Source organism: Callionymus lyra, chromosome 6 (assembly GCF_982586985.1).
Source record: "Callionymus lyra chromosome 6, fCalLyr1.hap1.1, whole genome shotgun sequence".
In the NCBI taxonomy this organism is placed as follows: Eukaryota; Metazoa; Chordata; class Actinopteri; order Syngnathiformes; family Callionymidae; genus Callionymus; species Callionymus lyra.
The window spans coordinates 34,452,391-34,475,740 of record NC_141823.1 but is presented as its reverse complement, the minus strand read 5'-3'; the positions used below and the strand labels follow the sequence as shown (position 1 = coordinate 34,475,740).

Below are 23,350 nucleotides of genomic sequence, written 5' to 3'. Positions count from 1 at the left end.
CATTGCTGGTAAGTGTATTTTTAAATATTCTATATGTTAAGAGGCACAAAACCACTACACCGTCACCAGTTAGTTGAGTGTGTCTATTTTAGCATCGTTTTGTACATCTAAAAACAGGCCACCGTTCAACATGTAAGTTATTTTTTAAGGTCTAATAAAACTTAGTTTGCTATTTTGAGTCTTCAATGTCAAGAAAAGCCTTTAAAATATGCACAAGGGGTCTCATTCATGAAGCTCGAGTAAATCCCTGCACAGATTTCACACACAGGTCTCCGCTATGAGAATCCTACTCCAGATTCATGAACCAGTCTGAACACTCAGGTCTGATTGTAAACACGTGAGTATTTGATGAATCCTAAAAGTGAAAGCAGATCAATTAGAGAGAAACAAACTTTTCTGAAGCGGAGATTGAATGCATTTTAGGTGGAGTTCAGATTTTTTTTTCTTCCTCTTTAAGTTGTGGAGTCAAAGCGCAGGGCAGTGACAGATGCCGTTAATCATCCTAATTCTGTCATACGAGGCGATAAATATATATACAATCTAATCAGGTCCCTAAAAGATAAAATGCTGTAGCTAAAGAGGCTATTGGAAGTTTGACCTGCCGTGATCAGTGGCTAAGTTTGGGAATGTAGCTGACAAAGACTTGGATGGTTCCTGAAGCAATATTTAATATCAAAAAAACACAAGCACTTAACTTGGCTTCTTCCCACATGCTCGCTGTTCATTCGAATGAATCTAGAGCTGAACGGACCAATATTTAAATTTACACATATTATCAAACCTTCCATTCTCAGTTTCACCATAAACATTCACTCACAACATTCTCACACATGCGCACATACAATACATACTTCTAATTTAAATACAATACTTGTCTCGGGTAATGCACAAACTCAGACGCCTCTTGTCAGCCTAACACATGAACAACTATCACAATTTCTGCGTATCACTGACATTATATTACCAAACAGAAATACACAAGCACTTGACTCAGCTGCTTCCCACATGCTTGCTGTTCATCAAATGAATCTAAGGCCGAACGGACCCAAAAAGACACTAAGGTCTGTATTTGTGCCTTTTTAACTCTTAACTATAGTCATTACTGGTGTTGGCTTGTGAGTGTTGGTTGACCTAATGTATGAGGGGCCGTTTGAGACAAAATTCAGTTTTTCTCTCACACGTACTATCAGGCCTCTCACACGTACTCTCAAGACCTCTCACACGTACTATCAAGACCTCTCACACGTACTATCAAGACCTCTCACACTTACTATCAAGACCTCTCACACGTACTATCAAGACCTCTCACACGTACTATCAAGACTTCTCGCACTTACTATTAAACCCTCTCACACCTTCTATCAAACTCTTTATTAGCATTTAATAGTACGTGTGTGAGTACTTGATTGTACGTGTATGAATATTTGATAGTAAGTGTAAGAGATCTTGTACATAAGTGCATGAGGACTTGATAGTACGTGTGAGAGATCTTAGTAGTGCGTGTGAGAGAACTTGATTACACAGGATGCAATCTTGATTACACCGGATGCCGCCCCTTTTTTAAGCAACTTCAAAATAAAGTTGTTCAATCACTACTTAATCTCCGGCAGTTTAATACAAATGTTTGGATTGTTATCATGTTATTTTTGACATGATCATTTTATTTAATGATATCGCAGCATTAATAACACAATTATTAAACGTTTCTGCTGATGTTCATCATTTCCTCCTGAAGTCTGTCTAAGTGTCTGACTTTTTATAAACCAGTGGAGCCAGAAGAGTGAATTCAACTCTTAGAAGATGAGCATGTAAGTTGTTTTATTATTATCAGCTCTCGTTGTGCACATCAACATTATATTGTCTCTTATAAGTGCGAGAGGTCTTGGTAGTAAGTGTGAGAGGTCTTGATAGTAAGTGCTAGAGGTCTTGATAGTACGTGTGAGAGAACTTGGTAGTAAGTGTGAGAGATCTTGATAGTACGTGTGAGAGGTCTTGATAGAACATGTGAGGGGTCTTGATAGTACGTGTGAGAGGTCTTGATAGAACATGTGAGAGGTCTTGATAGTACGTGTGAGAGAACTTGGTAGTAAGTGCGAGAGATCTTGGTAGTGAGTGTGAGAGAACTTGATTACACAGGAAGCCGCCCCTTTTTGTATGAAATTAAAAATAAAATTGTTTAATCTTTACTGAATTTCAGAGCTGCCAGCAGTATAATACAAATGTTTGGTTTGGTATCACGTTATTTTTTATATTATCACATTATTTAATACATCACGTTAAAACAATATTTTTTTTAAGGTAGTTTACACTTCTGATGAAGTACATCTGCCTGAAGTGCGTCTAGATTCAGTGGAAATAGCACAAACACCTGATAAATCACAGATGGACTTTTAACAAAAGTTTCTGAAGAATGAATTCAATGCTTGGAAGGTGATGTTAAGTTTGATTGATAATTGATCAATTGATAATTCCACATTGTGCTTCACTTTTTATACACACAGAACTGCCTATTTGAAATCTAAATATAGTCAAAGCAAATAAGAACGTTTGAGTGTTGAGCCTATTGGACCTTTATAGTAAGTACGAAAATACTACAAAAAGAATTACTTCTTTCCCCCAGATTGACGCAACGTTCATCGAATTCCTGGATGATTCTCTGGCTTTTCCTACTTACCGGGATCATGTCACACTGGTGAAGCACTTCTGAAGGGTCAGGGGTCAAACTATTGGGACAAATCAATTCCAAAACATTTCATGTTTCACTGTGAAGAAGAAAATATTTACAGCAACAATTTTGTCATGTTTTTCTATGTCTGTACTATGAGTGATGTTTGCTAGTTGTCTTGTCAAAAGTACTGCAGTACTTACAAAATATATGTTTAACACAACTCAAAACACATTATTTTGTATAAAGGACTGTGAACAAAATTCAAGTTGTAAAAGTTAAAAGTGCATGAAGTGAAAGTTATTTATTGTTCAGAATATTTAGATAAAGTCAAATGAGCTTCTGGAAGTGACCACACTTTGAAGATAATTCAACAGAGAGAACCACAATAATCACCTGATGTTTAAACATTTAAATGGTCAATTTAGTTTATGTTTATGTTTTATCTGCCTTTGTGTGTGTTTGAAATTGTTCATTGTTTCCTGAGAGACTCTTGAGATGATCCAGCACCAGATGAGTTACATTGTGGTCCCAGGATCAGTAAGTATTAATATTTACAACATTACCATGTGTCACACCTAAGGAGAAATAGGACTGATCTAAACTTTCTACATTTTTCATATCTGCCTTTAGTTAATGAATGATTTGGTTTCTTTCTTTTCAAATGACATCAATCTGAAAAAAAAAAGGAAAAAGGATGAGAAGTTAGTTTTCCGTGTTGAAGTCACGTTTTAATACTGTATTTGCAAACTAGGACTTTATAGTTTATTATTTATACTATTTTAGATTGATGATAAATGACGAGCGAGGGATGAGAGACGACGTTAAACATCAGAAACACGTCAGACACGTCAGGGACAGACATGGATGTTGAAATAAAGATACATTTGGAAATATCTTCGACTTAATGCACCGGAGCGAACGTAAACAAACACTTGTCTAAATATTAAACAAACGTAAACAAACACTCTATATTAAATATTAAAACCTCAATAACATTCTACAAGCACACACTGGTACTGTATGACACTTACTTCTTCACGAACAAATTCAGATCCAACCGTGTAAAATTAACTGGAGAAACAAACTTTTAAAGCTTGTTAAACTGTTTTCACTGGTGTCACACAAGTAACGGTCCTACCGGACTATCAAACAGTTCCTAGCGAAAGCCATAATATTGCTGCAATAGTGTATTAAAAAGAGACAATATAACGTTGATGTGCACAACGAGAGCTGATAATAATAAAACAACTTACATGCTCATCTTCTGAGCGTTGAATTCACTCTTCAGGCTCCACTGGTTTATAACAAGTCAGGCGCTTAGACGGACTTCAGGAGGAAATGATGAACATCAGCAGAAACGTTTAATAATTGTGTTATTAATGCTGCGATATCATTAAATAAAGTGATCATGTCAAAAATAACATGATAACAATCCAAACATTTGTATTAAACTGCCGTAGATTAAGTAGTGATTGAACAACTTTATTTTGAAGTTGCTTAAAAAAAGGGGCGGCATCCGGTGTAATCAAGATTGCATCCTGTGTAATCAAGTTCTCTCACACGCACTTCTAAGATCTCTCACACGTACTATCAAGTCCTCATGCACTTATGTACAAGATCTCTTACACTCACTATCAAATACTCATACACGTACAATCAAGTACTCATACACGTACTATTAAGTGCTAATAAAGAGTTTGAAAGTAGATGTGAGCAAGTTTGATAGAAGGTGTGAGAGGGTTTAATAGTAAGTGTGAGAGGTCTTGATAGTAAGTGCGAGAGGTCTTGATAGTAAGTGCGAGAGGTCTTGATAGTAAGTGCGAGAGGTTTTGGTAGAACGTGTGAGAGGTCTTGATAGTACGTGTGAGAGGTCTTGATAGTACGTGTGAGAGGTCTTGATACTGCTTCATCTGATGATGAATCAAGGTTAGGCACACTTGTTTCACCAGCTATCGCCTCTTGCTCATCCACCTCCAGCACCATTTCTCTGTAAGCTTCTTGTGGCTGGAATTCCTCTGCTTCCACTCTGAGTTGGCTTCTGACCAGGTTAAATGGCTCTGCTGGATGTGCGGTGATGACTCTCCAGTTGCTTTCATCCTCTGAGCTACTGTCAATGTCCCTCTCCCTCTGTTCCACTTGTCTTTTTTCCGTCCGTCCACGTTAGCCTTTCTTTTCATTCCCTCCTTTTCCTTCTGTTCATCTACGTCGATTGGCAAATAGTCGCAGGGCAGTAACAGATTTATGTGCAGCACTCTATTCTTTTCTGGGCCTGTCTCAGGTCTTACCACGTATACTGGACTCAATTTTGCTTTCTTTCAGTCACTACATGGACTTGATCCTCCCAATAAGACCTAAGTTTTCCAGGTCCTCCTCTGTCTTTGAAGTTCCGCACCAGCACTTTACTCCCTGGCTGCAGTTCTGCTCCATGCATCTTTTTGTCATACTGCTTCTTCGACCTTTGTTTAGCCTTCTGGACTGTTTCTGATGCCAACGCATATGCTTCTTGCATCTGTTTGCTCGACTTACTGACATAGTCACAGTGAGATTTGCTTTGTTCACTTGGTGTCAAACCAAACATGAGGTCGACTGGGAGACGGGGGTTTCTGCCAAACAGGAGATAGTATGGGGCATATCCCGTGGCTTCTCTACGTGTACAATTGTACGCGTGTACAACCTTTGCCAAGGAGCTCTTCCAGTCTGATTTGGCTTCTGGTGTCAGATTTCTCAGCATGGAAAGGAGTGTCCGATTAAACCTTTCTACCTGACCGTTCCCAGCTGGATGGTAGGGTGTTGTTCTGGAGCCCTTTATACCGCAGTATTCTCCAACTTTGAAAACAATTTGTTTTCAAACTCCCTGCCCTGATCATGATGCAACTTAGCAGGAAATCCTAACTTGAGCACAAAGTCTCCGAAGATCTTCTCCGCTGCAGTCCTAGCTGATTTGTTGGTACAAGCATAGGCCAGGGCGAAGCGCGTAAAATGATCCATGACTACCAAGATATACTCGTATCCTCCTTTGCAGCTTTACAAGTGCAGGAAATCTATTGAGACCATCTCAAAGGGGTATTTAGTTACCACATTAACCATTGTCTTATTTGGACGCTTCTGTTTTAGGCAGCGGCACAACTTGGTGACGTAATGATCCACATCTCTTTGCATACGAGGCCAATATCTATCCATCTATCCATCTATCTATCTATCTATCTATCTATCTGTCTGTCTGTCTGTCTGTCTGTCTGTCTGTCTGTCTGTCTGTCTGTCTGTCTGTCTGTCTGTCTGTCTGTCTGTCTGTCTATCTATCTATCATGGATCAAACTGAGTGTCCGCTCTACCCTGAGGTGTCCCATTTCCTCATGCAGTTCCAGGTAGATCAGCTGATGGAGAGATTTTGGCAGTACCAGTTGAGCTCGAGCTGCACCAGTATAGATATGTCATCACGCTAGTCTCTCTCTCCCAGATGAGGCCACTTCCTTGCTCTGACGGGTACTCTAGTACCTTTCCAATGACCGGATCATCCTCCTGCGCTCTCCTGAGTGTCTCTGTGGAGATTTCTGCCACTGGGGGTTTTACTTGTTCCTGCTCTACATGAGTACATGCTGCCTGAATAGTGACTGGACACATCCAAGGTTCATGCTTGTCAAACTCAAGTTGAAGTGCCTGTGTGACAGTGGCGATCACCTCTGGTTCCATCTCCTGTGAGCAGGCATGCATATACTCTTCCATGTTAAGTGGCATCCGCGACAAGCCGTCTGCGTCTCCATTAACTTTCCCAGGCCGGTATTTAATTGAGAAGGTAAAGTTCGCTAACTCTGAAATCCACCGGTGGGTTGTGGCGTTCAGCTTGGCTGTGGTCAACACATAGTTTAAGGTATTATCCGTGTACACTATAAATGATTGGGCATAGTACAGATAATCACGAAACCTTTCACAAATTGCCCACTTCATTGCTAAGAACGCTAACATCCCTGAGTGAAGGTGGTAATTATTCTCTGGAGCAGTCAAGTGTTCTTGACCCATACCCAATGATGACCAATTTACCTTGTTGTCTCTGGTACAGTACTGCACCCAGCCCCTCCTGGGAGGCATCACAATGCAGTACAAACGGCTTCTCAAAGTCTGGGTAACCAAGGAGTGGTGGATGCAGAAGATAGTCAAGCAGCTGGCAGAGCACTTTTTGGTGTAGTTCTGTCCAGGTGTCCGGCTGTCGAGAGGGTAGCTGTTCTGACTTCTTGCATTTTCCTCTGGCCTTACTTGCTTTTGATCCTTGAACATTGCTCTCTTTAGTCTTATCTGTGCATAACGAACTGTAAAGTAGTTTGGCAGTCCTTGAGAAGTCCGCTATATACTGTCGATAGTATGAGAGGAAGCCTAACATTTTCCTCAGGTCTCCCACAGTCTCAGGTTTATGGTCTTTGAGCGTTTGTACTGGTGTAATTTCAGCAGGGTCCATGTAATAGCCATCTTTGGATAGAAGCTTTCTCAGAAATTTGACCTTGTCTCTGAACATTTCACATTTCTTTGGTGTAAGTTTCACTCCATGTGCCTGATAACGGCATAAGACATCTCTCATATCCTTCAGATGGTTTTCAAAAGTCTTGCTGTAGACAAGATTGTCATCCAAATATCATTGCGATGTCTTGTCTTTCAAACCTGAGAGGCTTACTGCGCTGAAACTCGGCTGGGGCCGAGGACAAGCCAAAGGGGATCCTTACCCACTAGTACAAACCCCAGGGTGTTATAAAGGCTGTGAGTGGACTGCTACTCTCCTCCAAGAAACCCTGATGGTAGGCCTTGCCCTGGTCCAAAACAGTCAAGCTATTCAGCATGTTCTGCACTCGGGGAATGGGGTGGCAATCAGGAATGGATTTCTGATTCAGTTCACGATAATCCACACATAGGCGCAAACTCCCATCCTTCTTGCGGATACAGACTATAGGTGAGGAGTATGGGGACTGGGATTTTTTAATCCATCCTCTGTTCAGTAAATCCTTCAGATACTCCTTTACCTCCTTTTGAAGTGGCTTGGGTACAGAGGTGTAGGTGCATCTGACTGGAGTTGTGTCACTCAATCTGATTTTTAGCTGTATAGATGGTATACAGCCCACATCCTGGTCATCTTTAGAAAATGCTGCACTTTCTTCCCTCAACATTTGTCTCACCTTTTCCTGCTCGTCTGGTGTCAGGTGATCAACTGCCACTGGAGGGTCCCATAGATCTTGTGTGCATTAGTCCACTGGTCTGTAGCACTTTTGCTGCATTCCAGGAGTGCTGACTGTGTCTGCTCTGCTCTCACTTGTACTAGATGTTTTGATTTTGTTTCCATTCACTGTGGCTGGTCTTACATCTGCTGTATATATTGCTTTAACTTGTTGTAATTGTCCCAGCACTGTACGGGGGTTGAGAGTAATGGCATGGTTACTCTCATTAGTGACAGGTTTCATTACCTTGGACCAGCTTCCCTTCTGCAGGCAGATGACAGCTTCCAAGATGTTTAAGCCCTCTGGCCACTTAGGTAGCTCCTCTGGTTCTAAAATGCCTTCCTGTTTATTGGAAAGGGGACCTGTCCTCACACTGCACTTCACCTCTTAGGGATCACAATCTTTGTTTTTCCGGCTCTTGCTAACCCTTCTTTGTCATGCAGGACACCACTTTGAACTACACTTATCACTTGCCTTCTTGGAGTCAATGGAGAAATCATCTTTTACCACATCAGGTATCACTTGTGGAAGCTCCATCCCATTTAGGACTAAATGCTGAATCATTGGTGGGTCTGCTATTCCTGGCTCTCTTGAGACTAGCACTGGCACAATTATTTCTTGTTGTGGGCTTGAGACTGATCCAAGTCTGAACTTGATCTCCACCCAGCCTGCAAAGGGGATATCCGTCTGGTTCACACTGATCACTTTTCCCTTGCTCCTGACATGCTTTGCATCCCATCCTGGTATTTGCTCTGATAGTGCGGGTAGGCGCTTGGGGGTTACTTAAGCTTTTCCTTACGTCAGCAATCTCTTCCCTTTGCAGCCTGACCGTTTCATAAAGCTCTGACTCTCTTGAACGAGGGACGACGGTCAGTTTCTTTGGCTTCATGACCTCAGCCGACTGTTCTTGAATACCTACTCTAGCTTCAGCTACACCATGACCATGCTGATTGAACTGCATTCCTGTCTGTATTTCATTGACTTTTGCAACTTTGCTACTTGTGTTCTTTTGCTTCAATTGTTGTTCTGATTCCACACTTACTGCATCATTCATCTTGTCAATAAATATTTCATCTGTCACTTGCTGATCGTCAAGATAGGACTTAAGCTGAAATTTGATGTGGTCACTCAACAGTCCAGTACTTAATGTCCTCAAGAATTTCTTCTGAATGAGCTCAGGGCTATACTGTTCATCTGACCCAACATGATGGTCTGCCCACAGCCAAATCTTCTTTACCACACTCAGAAGGTCTGGGGATTCACGTACTCCACAGAGGTGGAGCTGCTTGATAGCATTAGGATGTTGGACTGTGACATTTTGGTTGATTGATTGATTTCACAACGTTGGTCGAAACGTTAACAGGGAAGTGAAAATCACTAGTAATAAAAACACTCGTAATAAACCAAAGAAGAATAATCCGTTTCATATCACCACAGATGTCGATGCTTCAGCCGAGCAGCGTCCCTGAATCTCCTCCAGGAGAGCATATGCATGCGTCATCCTGAGCAGGGCAGCCTCTGTGGTTCTCCTTGACCTCATTTGCAGTACACTGTAGAAGTGAGCCCGTCAAGTGCACTGCAGGAGGGCCATGTTGTCTGCAAAAGATACTTACCTGGATCGCTCTCGCATACCTCATGGCCAATGCAGCGGGCCATGATGTTATAATCATAATCATGATCTCTGAGGATGAGGCGCCGTGGGTCGACAAGCCTTATACGCTTCTCGTTGCTGTCAAGTGCCGTGGGAAGCAGTCGGCAGGCCACACAATCAGCCATAGTGTGATTTGGGCCTAGGCAAATGAAGCAGAGGACATGTGTGTGTCCCCTCTCCAGGGAGTCTTAGCACGTCATGCACATACTGTACATTTGATTTGTACACTTCAATATTCATTCGCCATCATTACATTACAGATACTGCTAGATCTGATTACATCAGAAAACTGGTAGCAGCAAATAAGAAAAAAACCCACAGTGTTGTTTGACATGATTAATTCTCTCGTGTCTCCTGCTCCTCAAATCACGCATTTCTTCTGTGAAACTGACAGCAATGCATTGTTGAATTTTTTCATTGACAAAATTAAATTGATCAAAGAGAAAATGTCTCCCTCTTTGTGTGGAACCCCTGCTGTCTCTGAGCCTCTCTCCTCCTCCCGGTCTTCCTTCAGTGTTGTATCTCTGGGTGATATTATTAGGCACTAGTGAACAAGAAGAAAACCTACTCTTGTTCAGATGACGTCCTTCCTTGTAGGCTTTTTATCAAGTATTTGATGTAATTGGCCCCTAGGTAACCAATATGGTGAACCTCTCCTTTTCCACAGGAGTTTTTCCCAATGTATTTAAACATGCCATTGTGGAGCCTTTGCTCAAAAAGCCAGGCTTTGACCCGACTTACCTCAGTAATTTCAGGACTGTTTCTAAGCTCCCTTTCTTATCAAAGTTTTGGAGAAGGTGGTGTCTGAGCAGCTGTCTTTGTTTCTAGATCAGAGCGACATTCATGAGAAGTTTCAGTCTGGCTTCCGTAAACATCATTTTACGGAGACAGCCTTACTGAAAGTGTCCAGTGACATCATGATGTCGGCTGACTCGGGTCAATACACTGTTCTGGTTCTCTTAGATCTGTCCTCAGCATTTGACACAGTTGATCAACTGATCCAGATTGAGGGATGAAGTGGGACTGTCTGGCTCTGTGTTACAATGGTTCTCATTATACCTTTCTGGGCGCAGTTTTAGTGTATCTGCCGATCAAATTAGGTCTGAATCAGTGGATCTGTTGTGTGGAGTCCCTCAAAGTTCTGTTCTGTTTCTTATCACATTTTTGCTGATGACATCCAGCTCTACTGCTCTTTTGATCCAACGATACTTAAAACTCTTCACTGGCTTCCAGTTTCTTTCAGGATCAATTTTAAAATTCTGGTTCTTACTTTCAGAGCTATTTATGGTCAAGCTCCTCCTTACATCACTGATCTGATCCAGCCTTACACCCCAGCTCGGGCTCTGAGGTCTGTGGATCAGAATCTACTTCTCCACGCATACGGTTCAGGACCAGAGGACAGAAATCCTTCCAGGCTGTTGCTCCTAAACTTTGGAACGATCTTCCTCTCTCTTTGCGATTGATGGAGTCTACTGACTCCTTCAAGCCACATCCTAAGACATTTTTATTTGTGCAGGCTTTTCCTTGTTTTTCTGGAACTCCTGTGTTGTTCTCAGTATTATCTTGACCTTTAAAGTATATACTTTATTGAATATTGTTTTGATTGTTTAAGCGCTTTGTGACCCTGGTCTGGAAAAGCGCTATATAAATACAAATTACTTACTTACTTAGTTACATTCCAATGTGATCTTTTCACTTTTCACTGTCAGGAGCTTTCTGCTCAGTTGAAAAGGAAGTGGAAGTGTGGTTGGGATTCCAAAGTGGGCTGCACCCAGCTGGTTGGCGAGTTTATTAAGCTTTCTCAGAGACAAGGCAGGGCCTCGAGGATAAACCAGTAGCGAAGCAGTCAGAGGGCGGAGCACCAAATGACGTAGAACCAGCTTTTGTTGCACATTTAATTTTAACCTGCAGCTGAGTTTGATAGAACTGAAGTTATGTTGTTTCTGTGACTCTTGTAGCAAAGGTTTGAAGCGATCAAACGCACATGATTTTGTTCATTATATTAGCAGGATTACCTAGAAGTGGTTTATGATCAGTTACAATAGTACAATGTCTGCCAAACAAGTACTGGTGAAACTTTTTAAGACCAAAAATGATTGCTTGTGCGGACTAGAGATCCTCCTCAACCCATAATAAACGATCTTATTTGCAACGAAGTAGAAATCCAAACGCCCTTCATACTGCTGCCAGTCATTAGAGTCCGGATCAAACTTTCTAATATTCCATATGTCGCCATTTCCACTCAGACGTTTAGTTTATCCTCGTCGCCGATGTAATAAAGTGAAGTCTTGACAAATCACTTGCTCCAGGAATCTGATCATTTATTGATCATTTAGGTGATGTGGCTCAGCATGTTCAAAACTCAATGCTTCTTCATGTGTGGCTAATCAAGCACTGCTATCTCTCCTAGGGCCCTTAAAAGAGAACCTTGTGGTTCAAGAACTGCCTGAGTAAAACTAACCCCAGACAACATTATAACATTCACTTTTTGCTCTTTTCATTCTTGATACATATAAACTTTGCTGAGATTAAAATGGAAAAGGTATGGAGCTCAGATTGGCTGCTGTGGATGTCAATCAAAAAACATTTGATTGACATGCAGAGCAGCCAAACTGAGCTCTTTTCTTTATTTTCTTATATGATATTTTATTGTGTCACGCGATCTACTCGCTTCGTGATCAACGTGCGCCTGGCTTACTGTATATTTGTTAAATTATTATTGTATAAACATTCAACATGTAGACTAAATTGTAGTATGTTTAGTCCATTTAAAACGATTTATTCATGAATATAATCTGGATTTGAAACCCACTAATTTAAGTAAATTTGTTGTATTTTTTTCTTTTTAATGTTCAAGTCCCGTTTTTCAAACACATCCACGTATTGTTTACATCACAAAGCGCAATGTGAATTAAAATGTTTATTTACAATAGTGACAAACATTATATTAGTGCATTCTTGAATTTACACCAACTCTACAAATGCTCAGGAGCAGGTGTAGATATTCTATCACAAGAAAAAAATATTGACACAAATTAGCTCTGCTCACGACTCATGAATAAGAGCCAAGGAGTCTGATTGGTGCCTTTCTGACGTAGATATAGTTGCTGCCTGGGAGACATCATCTAAGGTAGCCATGGATCAGAAACACCAAAGGAGCACCTTCATCATCAGCATTGGATCTGAGCGATTTTGCATCAAAACTCATCTCACTACACCAGGGGTCGGCAACCTTGAACACTGAAAGAGCCATTTGGACCCATTTCCTACAGAAAAAAAACAAACAACACTGGGAGCCGCAAAACATATTTAATTTTAAAATTAAATCTCAATCCATACAATGGTCGCTTTCTTTGTTTGCCTTTAATCCTGAGAATGGCGAGGGAGGGAAGAGCGAGGAGTCAGAGTTCTGCGATGATAGAGAGCTAATTAAAGCACACACACCCTCAATCTAATGAAACAACAAAGCTTTCCTTAATATTTCCTATAATATCTGGTCGATTGTCAGGGATTTTGGAGTGGGTGCATTGGAGGGTCGTGGCCTGCGTACTGAGGGCCCTTCACATTCATCAAATATTCGCTAAATTGTTCATTATTAAAAGAAGTCCATGCAACCATTTTCATAATCTTGGCTGAGTTGATCTGAATTGTTATTTTCAGATGTAAGCTCTTTATAGCTTGGAGAGATTTTGACTGAATTGTGCAAACAAACTCCCTCTAAGCTCCAGATGAATTCCTTTCTTTGTTAATAGTTATTGTACAGGTGGCTGACGTTGCTGATCCTTGTATGACAGCTTTGTATCGATCTCAAGTATCAAGTATGTAACACTTTCCTGACTCTAGTATGGTTCCACAAAGATCCTTTTATCTTGATCTTACTCCTGGGCACCCACCTACTTTGGCCAGTCCCATTCTGGTCACAGCTGTGTCGTGGTTCTGGTATCCCTGGATCTTCCCTCGGTGATTGAAGATGGGAGATCCCAGATGAACCCCCAAAGTGTGTATGGGTCCCAGGTGTGGCGACCACATTAGCTAAATATTGACTTACTAAGAACAGACACATGGATCAGAACCTTCGTGTTCCATTTGACTTATGATGGACAACCCGGAAGTCTTTCCCCTAAAAGCAACTTGAATCCATGAGTGTGAATGGTTCAACCTGCTGCACTCAATACCTTTAGAGGACCATGTTTAATACATGCAAAAATATTAATACGAAGATACTAAGTGATTATTTGTGTAAAACAAAAACGCAATTTATAAAAATATATTAAATAGAATTTTTACATTAATACCACAAGTGGTCATACACATCCATTAAATTACAGCAAATGACGAGGTGCACATTCCAAATAATCATCTAAGTTTAAAATAGGGATCTGCAATCTTCATTGTGTGATAAGGAGCCTGTCTAATTAAAACACACGGAGCCACAAAATCTGAGTGAATGATAAATTGAAGCGAACATAGTAAATAGTCCGATAAAATGTATTACACAAACACTGAAAACATGATTATGTAGACAAACAGAAATATGTATAAGGTAAGGTAAAACTTTATTGATCCCTCAGGAGGTCTCCTTTGGGAAATTGTTTAACATATTGGTATGTTATGTTGGTATTTATGTTGGTATACATACCAACATAAATTAAATGGGCATTTGGATTGTTTTGAGTTGTATTTGTATACTTTCTTATGTTTTTGTCTTCATATTTAGTTTCATTGAAATGAGTGAGCCATGACATGACAGTCCGTGACTTGGCATCAACGTATCAGAGACACAGGTACTATTTTGGAGTGTGTCTTTAGGTGTCTTCTCCAAAGTTGTTCAGAGAAGATGCTTGTTGCAGAATAATGACTGGTCGATGTGCAGCAACAGTTTTACAGTATCATTTGATTGGGGTCTTCTCATTATTCCTCACCCCTCTTTACCCCCTCTGTAACAAATGCTGACTGCTTTCTACACTGCTCTGTCTCAGTGGGGGGGTGAGCAATGAGATGTTGGTCTGCTCGAGACAGCCTCTGGCGCTGGTGCTTGATGGATTTCATGCTGGTAGACCTTTAGTGCTGACTAACCAGTGCACCTACCATAAAAACAAAAGAGTTTCACCACAGAGACCCTCTGTTGGGAGATGTCCTTCTCGTGACTTTGACTTCCAAAATTGTACTTCGTTGAGTGCTTTCAGGGTCAAATGCTTATGAAAGTTTTGCTCTTTCTCTTTTTAGTCTCCCAACAAGCCCTCTACGCCTCAGGATAAGATCCGCCCCCTCACAAGCTTGGACCACCCTCAAAGCCCCTTCTATGACCCTGAGGGGGGAGCCATCACTCCTGTGGCCAAGCTGGTCATCGAGCGCATTGCCAGAAAGGTTATTTTAGTTTGATTCAATTCATTCAAATACATTTTTAAAAACTGTTTTTGATAAACTAAACATTAGCTATTATTGTCAGCCTCAATGGAGAAGTGAACGATATTTTTAGTTTCATTGTATTATAAATATTAATGACTTGTTTTCCAGTTTCATATAATACAAGTGGTAGGTTGCAAATTAACATCTATACCTTTTCTTGGTAATGGGATGTAAGTGTTTTTTTAAGTATAGATACATTGAAATATGCAATCATAAGCATTTGACTTCATGATCTTTGTATGAATAGAGAATAATACAATGTGCCTTTTTTTTTCTAATCAAACGTTATGAATGATGAGCAGAAGACCTGTGCATCAGAGATTGTAGCTGAAAGCAGCTCGTTAGTGCCACCTACGGGCATCTCATGGAACTGTTGCTTCTTATCTCGATTTAACAAACGTGTTGTCTGTAGGTGCTAGTAATGTCATATCCTAAGTTCCTTTGCCCATCCCTAAACCTTATGTGTCCCTTCAGGGAGAACAATGCAACATTGTGCCCGACAACGTGGATGACATTGTGGCGGATATTGCCCAGGAGGAGAAAGAGGAAGGTGTGTGTCCTGCACTCTTTCAGGTATGATGACAAGATGCTATAACAGCAAGTGTCTCCTCACCCTACAGATGATACTCCAGAGACCTGCATCTACTCCAACTGGTCCCCTTGGTCGGCCTGCAGCTCGGCCACTTGCGAAAAGGGCAAACGGATGAGGCAGAGGATGCTAAAGGCCCAGTTGGACCTAAGCGTCCCCTGTCCTCACACACAGGACTTTGAGCCATGTATGGGGCCCGGCTGCAGTGATGAGGGTGAGACTGAACCTTGCTAATTTCTCTCCCTGAAGGTTTAGCTTTTCACAGGAGTGTACATTTATTCAGATTAAATTATCTCTGAGTGAGGATGTGTAGTGATAGTAGTTTTCTATATTAAGGTTTATCATTTCAGAACGTCTAAGTTCTGGTAGATTTAATTTTAAAATGCCTATAGATAAGTATACCTGATGTCGGAAAACCATCCTTTGATTTATAGTACAGAGGAAACTATTTCATAATTAATTAAATGGTCTTATTAATTAATTATTAAATATTTTTGATCAAAGCACTACCTCAGTGCGAATAATGTTCTTTACTGAAAAAGAGGCTCTTAAATTGATAATTACAACACCAAAAAGAATATGCGTACAACCACCAGACGTTTTATAGATTTATTAAAGAAATGGGATGATGGATGATCATTTCAGGCATCTAACAAGAGAAAATTATGAACTTATGGCACGTTTGGTAACTGCTAGAAACGGAGAAAGAATCTTACATAAAGTCCTACCAACATACCACAAACAGATTAAAAACCCCAGACACAATCGATCTGTTTAAGGAATGAAATGTCAGGTTATTACTCTGAAAATTGATGGAGGAGGTAGAAAGTGAAGAGGAGAATGGAAGTGATGAGGAGAAAGATGGGTTCTTTCAACGAGGGGTTTAGGCAGTTGGTGAAGCTGACAATGAAGAGGGGCAAGATGAAAGGTTCACTTCGACATCTCATTCCCCGGGAATAATCTAATCTTGGGATAATCTAATCTACTTGTTCTATCTAGATTATTTCCCACCGGACTGAGTACATTAAAACACTTATTATATGTGGTATTATATGGCTAGGCATCATATCATTTATGTTTACCAGATTAGTTTTCATTCTTCTGTGATTTCTTTTATAATGTAATCCCTAACTTTTTTTTTACAAAGATCCATACACAAATGTGCACACTTACACTCATACATAAGGACATATCAATGAGTCTTATTCAAGTAGGGTCTTGGTCAGCAAATTGGTTCTTGCATCACAGCACATTCTTTCAGTCCATCTGTTTTTTCTCCTCAAAGGTGGATGACACGGGTAGAATTCTCATCTCCAATGGTCAACTGGATCAACCCATATTTACCCTGTATCCAAACGTACTCAATGGGACATGGCCATGAATAAGTTAAAGCATGTAACAAACATCTGTCCCTGTCGTAATACTTCCAAGGCACTCCACCTGTTGTCTTCAGGTGTTGAATCCTCATGGGATTATGTTTTACTTGCAGGCTCACTTGTGTTTGTTTCAATCAAATGAGTGGAAACAAGGTTCTTGAAATGTGGCTTCATCAGAAAAGGTTGAATCAGGAAAAACGCTTCATTACAGATGTGTGCCTCACTTCACAAACTTCTAGCTCAAACACTGCTGGCTCAGCAGAACGAGCAGCAGATGTGGAGACAGTGATGCCTTTAAGTCAATTATATAAACGAAATTAAAACAACACACAATAACCAAAGACATTTCATATGTAAAATGAAGACATTTTTTCAAAGTTAAACGTTATTGTTTCATTTAAAAAAGTAATATCTTTAATCAATGTTTCCTTCAAAAAGTGATCAAATAAGAATCAATATATGTTTCATGAGCTTGTTCAAATGTAATCAGAATTGGAAAATTTGATTAAAGAAAGAAAGCTTTACAATGACTGAACTGATTAATTATTTTGTGACATTATGACTTATCACTTTTGTTCTGTAGCTCAGAATATTCATTGCTCTTAGTGGAATTGAGTAAAGAGTACAATCTTTACTCTTGATGTCAGTTTGTCCTTGAGCAGGGCACATTGAAGCGGGATTTCTTCCAGTGGGACCACTGAAGAATGATCCTCATATTATAATTCAGGGGTTCTTTGAGTTCAGAAAGACAGAGTGTAATGGGTCTTGCTTAGGACTTTCATTTCTTTTAATTATTACAATATAAAGAGTGATGCTTATGATGTTTAAAAGGGTTGGGACAGTGCACCAAGGAATTACAAGAAGGTAATTTGTTTTTTATGAGTCAGAGTGATGTTATTTGTCATTTTATCCATAATTATCCCATCTGTTGTCAACATCTGAATAGTAGAGCATTGCTTCTTACGTATATACAAGCTGCTCGGTTCTATTTTCGAGTTTAGGGTTGAATTATGTAAATAAAAGTTCAAGTCGATTGTGGTCCTTCCATTTGCCCAAAGTAGTTGGAATTCTGGAAATCATCTTTAGTTATAATGTATTAAATATAGCATTTCCCTTACATATTTCTGGTCCTGGTTAGTTGTTTACTTAAGTTTTTGTTGATCATCCCACACTCGCTGACAGCTGCAGATTTTGACAAAGACAAAAGCTGTGAAACAACACTGCCCAACTACCGGAAAAAAAGAAACACTTTACCAAATACACATAACAAACTTTATTTCCGACACTGCTCCATTCATCGCACCTGTAAACTAAGTGCTGAATCGATTACATACATCACAACTAATTTGCTACTTTAAGGGACATTACTAATGGCATCAAACTGTTCCTGACATCCTGTCCTGAGAAAAATAATAAGAAATAATAACTCTGGACATAGAAGGTCAATCTGGTGTGTTTTGGTCGCAGAAATGCAGGGAAGCTACTGCAGTGAGGAAGGGTTCACTGCCTTTTGACGATACATTTCTAGCTACGATAAACCCTAGGGAAGTTAAGGTTATTTGAAAAGGCCTTGTCAAATGATATCTGATTGTATATAAAGCATAAAAAAGTCTGTGTTGTTATCCAGCGGTTAAGGAACTGTAATTAGTTGATACGTGGAATCTGTCATGGTTTAGAAGGTCTTATACAACTGCCATACAGAGAGTCTAAAGTGAGAGAAACCAAAAGTTTTACTTCATGTTTCTCTTCAGATGCCTCCACCTGTATGATGTCCGAGTGGATCACCTGGTCTCCATGCAGTGTATCATGTGGCCTAGGGACACGTTCACGGGAACGTTATGTAAAGCAGTTTCCTGATGATGGCTCTATCTGCAAAGTGCCTACGGAGGAAACAGAGGACTGTGTGGTCAACGAAGAATGCTGTGAGTATTTTCTGTGGAGGGAAGCCATTTTCTATCTAACTACACAACTCGGTCTCAGCTCCTAGCAGCTGCTTGGTTACAGAGTGGGGTGAGTGGGACTTGTGCAGCGCAACATGTGGTCTCGGGATGAGGCGGAGGGAGCGCATGGTGAAGATGCCTCCTGCTGATGGTTCCATTTGTGGAGCCGAGGTGTTGGAGGTGGAAAAGTGCATGATGCCAGAGTGTCGTGAGTAACCAAACTACTAATCTCTGTTGGTCTTCAAGCAGCTTTTAAACATAATTTTATTAAAAACATAACGTGGTTGTACTTTCATATATGAATCACATTATTTTAGTCTTATGTGTACGTCTTTGTTTGTTCATTGCATTGACAGACACGATCCCATGCATGCTGACTCTGTGGTCTGACTGGAGTGACTGCAGCGTCACTTGTGGAAAAGGTCTCAGAACAAGACAGCGAATGCTTAAGTCTCCGGTGGAGCTGGGAGATTGCACTGAAGAGTTAGACCAAGTGGAGAAATGCATGTTACCTGAATGCCGTAAGTAATAAAGTGACTTGTTTAACCACAAGTATTTACAGATGAAAACGTTAGTTTTGAAAACCTTATTTTAAATTTAAGAAGTGAATTCTTTGATTTGAGATCAGTAAAGTTCATTATAAAATAATAATTTTAAATTAACATTTTAAATAATTGAATTTCTTTGTTTACGCAAAACATACATTTCAGCATTAACTCAACATTTGTCAACATTTGTGCCAATAAGCTGATTTTTTTTCCCGCTTCTTCAGCCATCAACTGTGTCATGTCAGAGTGGAGCGAGTGGTCCGAGTGCAACAAGTCTTGCGGGAAAGGACACACGATCCGGACACGCATGGTTAAGCTGGAGCCCCAGTTCGGCGGGGACCACTGCCCTGAGACCATTCAAAGGAAGAAGTGTAAGATCAGGAAATGTAGCAGAGGACAAGCCAACAATGAGGAGAAGAGACGCCGCAAAGAGCTGCGTGAAAAAAGGAAAAGCAAATTGGGACGGAGTGAAATTGCTGCTGAACATCCAGGTAGATCCATCCAGGTCCACATGAAGCAGAGCGCCCGAGATTGATTCGGATCATGTAGCGCGACACTTTTATCCATCTAAAGAAATTACATTTAAATATAAGTGCATTTCTGTTGAAGTCTATATCTAATTTTGCTGTAAAAGTCACATAATTGAACATAGAAAATAGTCTGTTCCCAGGTGGAAAGTAAGTAAAGACAAATTAGCGCTACCTTCTGGACAGCACCGATTTTTATATCAATGTATGTATTTTTTTCAATAAATAAATTCAATAATTACACATTTATACTTTTCTACAGATATTTTCAAAATAAATATATATGCACTTGCTTAGACAGACGGTATATATACTTGATACTTGATGAAAAATCATTTACATTAAAATAAACTACCAACTGAATAAACAAAGTTTACTCATTTGGATCATTAGAGATGTTAACAAATGTTATTAGATCTCCTCTTCTTCTACCAAGCATAGGCTTGGAAACTGAGTCCCAGCAACATGGTGATTTTCCAAGATCCCTATTTTCTATCTCTCTCTTCTGTTTTTTTTTTGTTATTTTACATATGATATACAATTCTGTGTTAGTCTTCACTTAAGATCTGCTTTCCAACTAATTGCAAAATCATATTTGGTTTGAAAGCACCTTAAGTATACATTGTAACTAATCAGTCATCGCACAACATTTTCCTTCTCTCTTCTCGTCCAGGTTGTAAAATGAGGCCTTGGTCAAGCTGGACGGAATGTACCAAGTTGTGTGGTGGAGGGATACAAGAGCGGCTCATGACAGTCAAACAAAAGTCAAAAACCACTCTGTCCAGCTGCAAAGACAGAAAGGAGATCAGGGCTTGTAATGTGCACCCCTGCTAAGTCGGAACAGAGAGTCTGTGGTGGGCCTGACTGGAGAGGGGTCAAGGCAGTGGAAGGTCAAGACATGACTCTCCCTGGATGATCTGAAGCAGTCTTGTTAAGGCACTTGAATCAAATTGATTAAATCTAGAAGTAAGCCATTTCAAGAGGAAGTGAACACTTTGGGTTTATTGAGCTGAATCTCGTATGTTTTGAAGCCAGCTCCAGCTCTCACAGGATGATAGTAAACGTTGTGGTAAAGCTTAAATATGAATTGATTAAATAACAATAATTCTGTTCAATATTGTGGTATCCTTTAGTAGAACAGTGTGTTAAAGACTTTAAGAGCACAGGTATCCAGCCATTCCAGTATTTTATATGGATTTCAATCATTTGGTTGTTTCAAAAGGAAACTTAATGCTCTGTTGGATTTCTATATTGTTGTACATTGACAAGCCCCACAAATAATATTTAGCATTATTTTGCAGTGGATTTATTTTTTTTAGAATAAAATGGTGTCCTTAGATTATTACCAAAGTCGTGTATATGTTTTGTTGATGTATTTGTCTTTTTTTCTTCTGTTCCTCTAACATATTGATATTTTGAAATAATATCACCTTTACAATAAAAGTAAACGTGAGAAACTCTTCTATTTGTCTGTTAGTTTTGAAAATGTATTATGTTGTGGCAATTCAGCCTCTTTAGAGAAAAGACTGCTTCAATTTGCCAAACACAATCCATATTGAGTGAACCTACCGTGAATGTGAAGTACAAAATAAATAATCTTAATCTTAAAATAAATCTATTATATTTTCAAAACTGTACATTTGTTTCACACTTCTCAGTCACTGTTTATAAACCCCCTTTCTTCAAGGGAGGCCTGAACAGTAAGACTATTCAGTTTTTTAGTTTTTCAATGTTGATTCTAGAATATAGCATCATTGTGGCTTGCAGAGGGATGGCGGGGGAGAAAATATCTCAAATGAGACACACTCTAAGCTTTCTATGATTTAAGGGGTGGGGGCAGAAAATCGTATAGAGTAGTTTATATAACGTTTGGAGATTCATGATAAGTTACAAAGCTTTGCCACCTCTTAGTTAAGTAATTTAACAAGCTCCTTGATCACTATGTAGTTTTTGGGGGAAAACAAAATGTCATGTTCTTCAAGTTCTCTAATAACACAGAAGCTTGTTAAGTTTTTAGATTATTTAGTTAGCAGTAGGATGTTTCGAGTGTCCCTTGTCTCAGGTTCCAATGTCAGAAAAGCAATGCATACTAATTCAAGAGGACTATTAACTTTGATGTGAACAAGTTTCAATGATTTCTCTAATATTGCCGTTTTCTTTACACAACTTAGCCATTTTTCCTCAATAGGTTTTGCCATTTTCGGCCAGTGGAATCTTAGAAAGAACATCCAAGATTCCCAGTGCAGTTAGAGTATCTATTTTAGATGGAGTCAAAAATGGTCCAAAATCGAACTACTGTGGAGGACTACAGTCAGAGGCTCTCAACACAGCCTGCCTTGGGCTAACTATAAACTAATAATTGATCTGGAGGACCAAATGCCAAAACATTCATATCCTCGGCCTTTTGGAAAACACAGAGAGAGCACATCTCACAGAGATCTTCTGATCCCTGGAGGGGGAACTTGAAATACAGCGGAAAGCTTATTTGAGTGGTAAAGGACTACATTCCAACACCGTGTATTCAAACCATCACTACAGTTCCCGGCTCGGCTCTCCATCACACTCTCTTGAATGCAGAGGAACGATTCAAGTCTAAACGAAAAAGTAAGTGGATAATATTCCATCTTAGCAATTAACATGGATAGTGGCAATACTGTGACGAAATTGATACAGATTCAGCCACTTGACGTCGTTCCGTAACAATACATTGACATAAATAACAAGGTTGTCTCACCTATTGTTAGTAAAATGTTCTGTTACTTGTTGTGTTCTCATAATATACATCATTGATAAAAGAACTGCATATTCTCATTCCTTAAATTTAGAATTAGAAAAATGGAACAGGTGATGATTTTGTAGAGCTTGTCTTCTGGTGTGGAGCATGAATGGAGGGCTCTGCCGGATCTTAACAATTATCATTAATACTAGGAGGTGATCTATTAAATACTCCCCTTGAATCTGTTCAAGACAGATCTTGTCAATGTCCAGTCATCACGGGTAAATCTGCCTCAATTATTCAAAATAATTTCAAAATACAATACATTCACCAACTTCCCTGTATCATGTGAATATTAATAGAGATTGAACTCCACTTTACTTTCAGATAACAATTTATAGTGGAGCAAATACAACACTCTTTGATACTAAATATTGTTCTGGAACTTTGAGCTTAAAGTTTGGGATACCCTGAAATCCTGAGAGGGCAAATCATCTCATTTTTGGTTAACATTAAAAAGGTAACCAAAGGAGAAACTTGAGCTAATTTCTAAAATAAACAGTACAATAACAGTACTCACAATTAAAAAACCCTGTAATATATAAAAACATGTTGAATATCAGGTCTTTCTTATCATTGTTGGCTCACTTCGGCCACTTCTCAGGTTATAAACTTAATTTGCACAAAATCCAGATTATCGAAGAGCAAAGTTTCTTAGGCAATACCCC

General features: G+C 39.7%; 1 protein-coding gene across 1 annotated transcript in view; it reads left to right on the top strand.

The window, feature by feature from the left end:
* The window catches only part of spon1a (spondin 1a), a 69,051-nt gene extending 47,680 nt beyond the window's left edge, over positions 1 to 21,371 (top strand). The window contains exons 9-16 of the mRNA XM_087792921.1: positions 14,744 to 14,884; positions 15,401 to 15,476; positions 15,547 to 15,729; positions 18,643 to 18,813; positions 18,872 to 19,039; positions 19,188 to 19,352; positions 19,604 to 19,870; positions 20,580 to 21,371. Coding sequence (XP_087649047.1) covers positions 14,744 to 14,884; positions 15,401 to 15,476; positions 15,547 to 15,729; positions 18,643 to 18,813; positions 18,872 to 19,039; positions 19,188 to 19,352; positions 19,604 to 19,870; positions 20,580 to 20,740 — 1,332 coding nt within the window. The 3' untranslated portion in view covers positions 20,741 to 21,371. The remainder of the gene's footprint in view (positions 1 to 14,743; positions 14,885 to 15,400; positions 15,477 to 15,546; positions 15,730 to 18,642; positions 18,814 to 18,871; positions 19,040 to 19,187; positions 19,353 to 19,603; positions 19,871 to 20,579) is intronic.
* Positions 21,372 to 23,350: the final 1,979 nt, after the last annotated feature.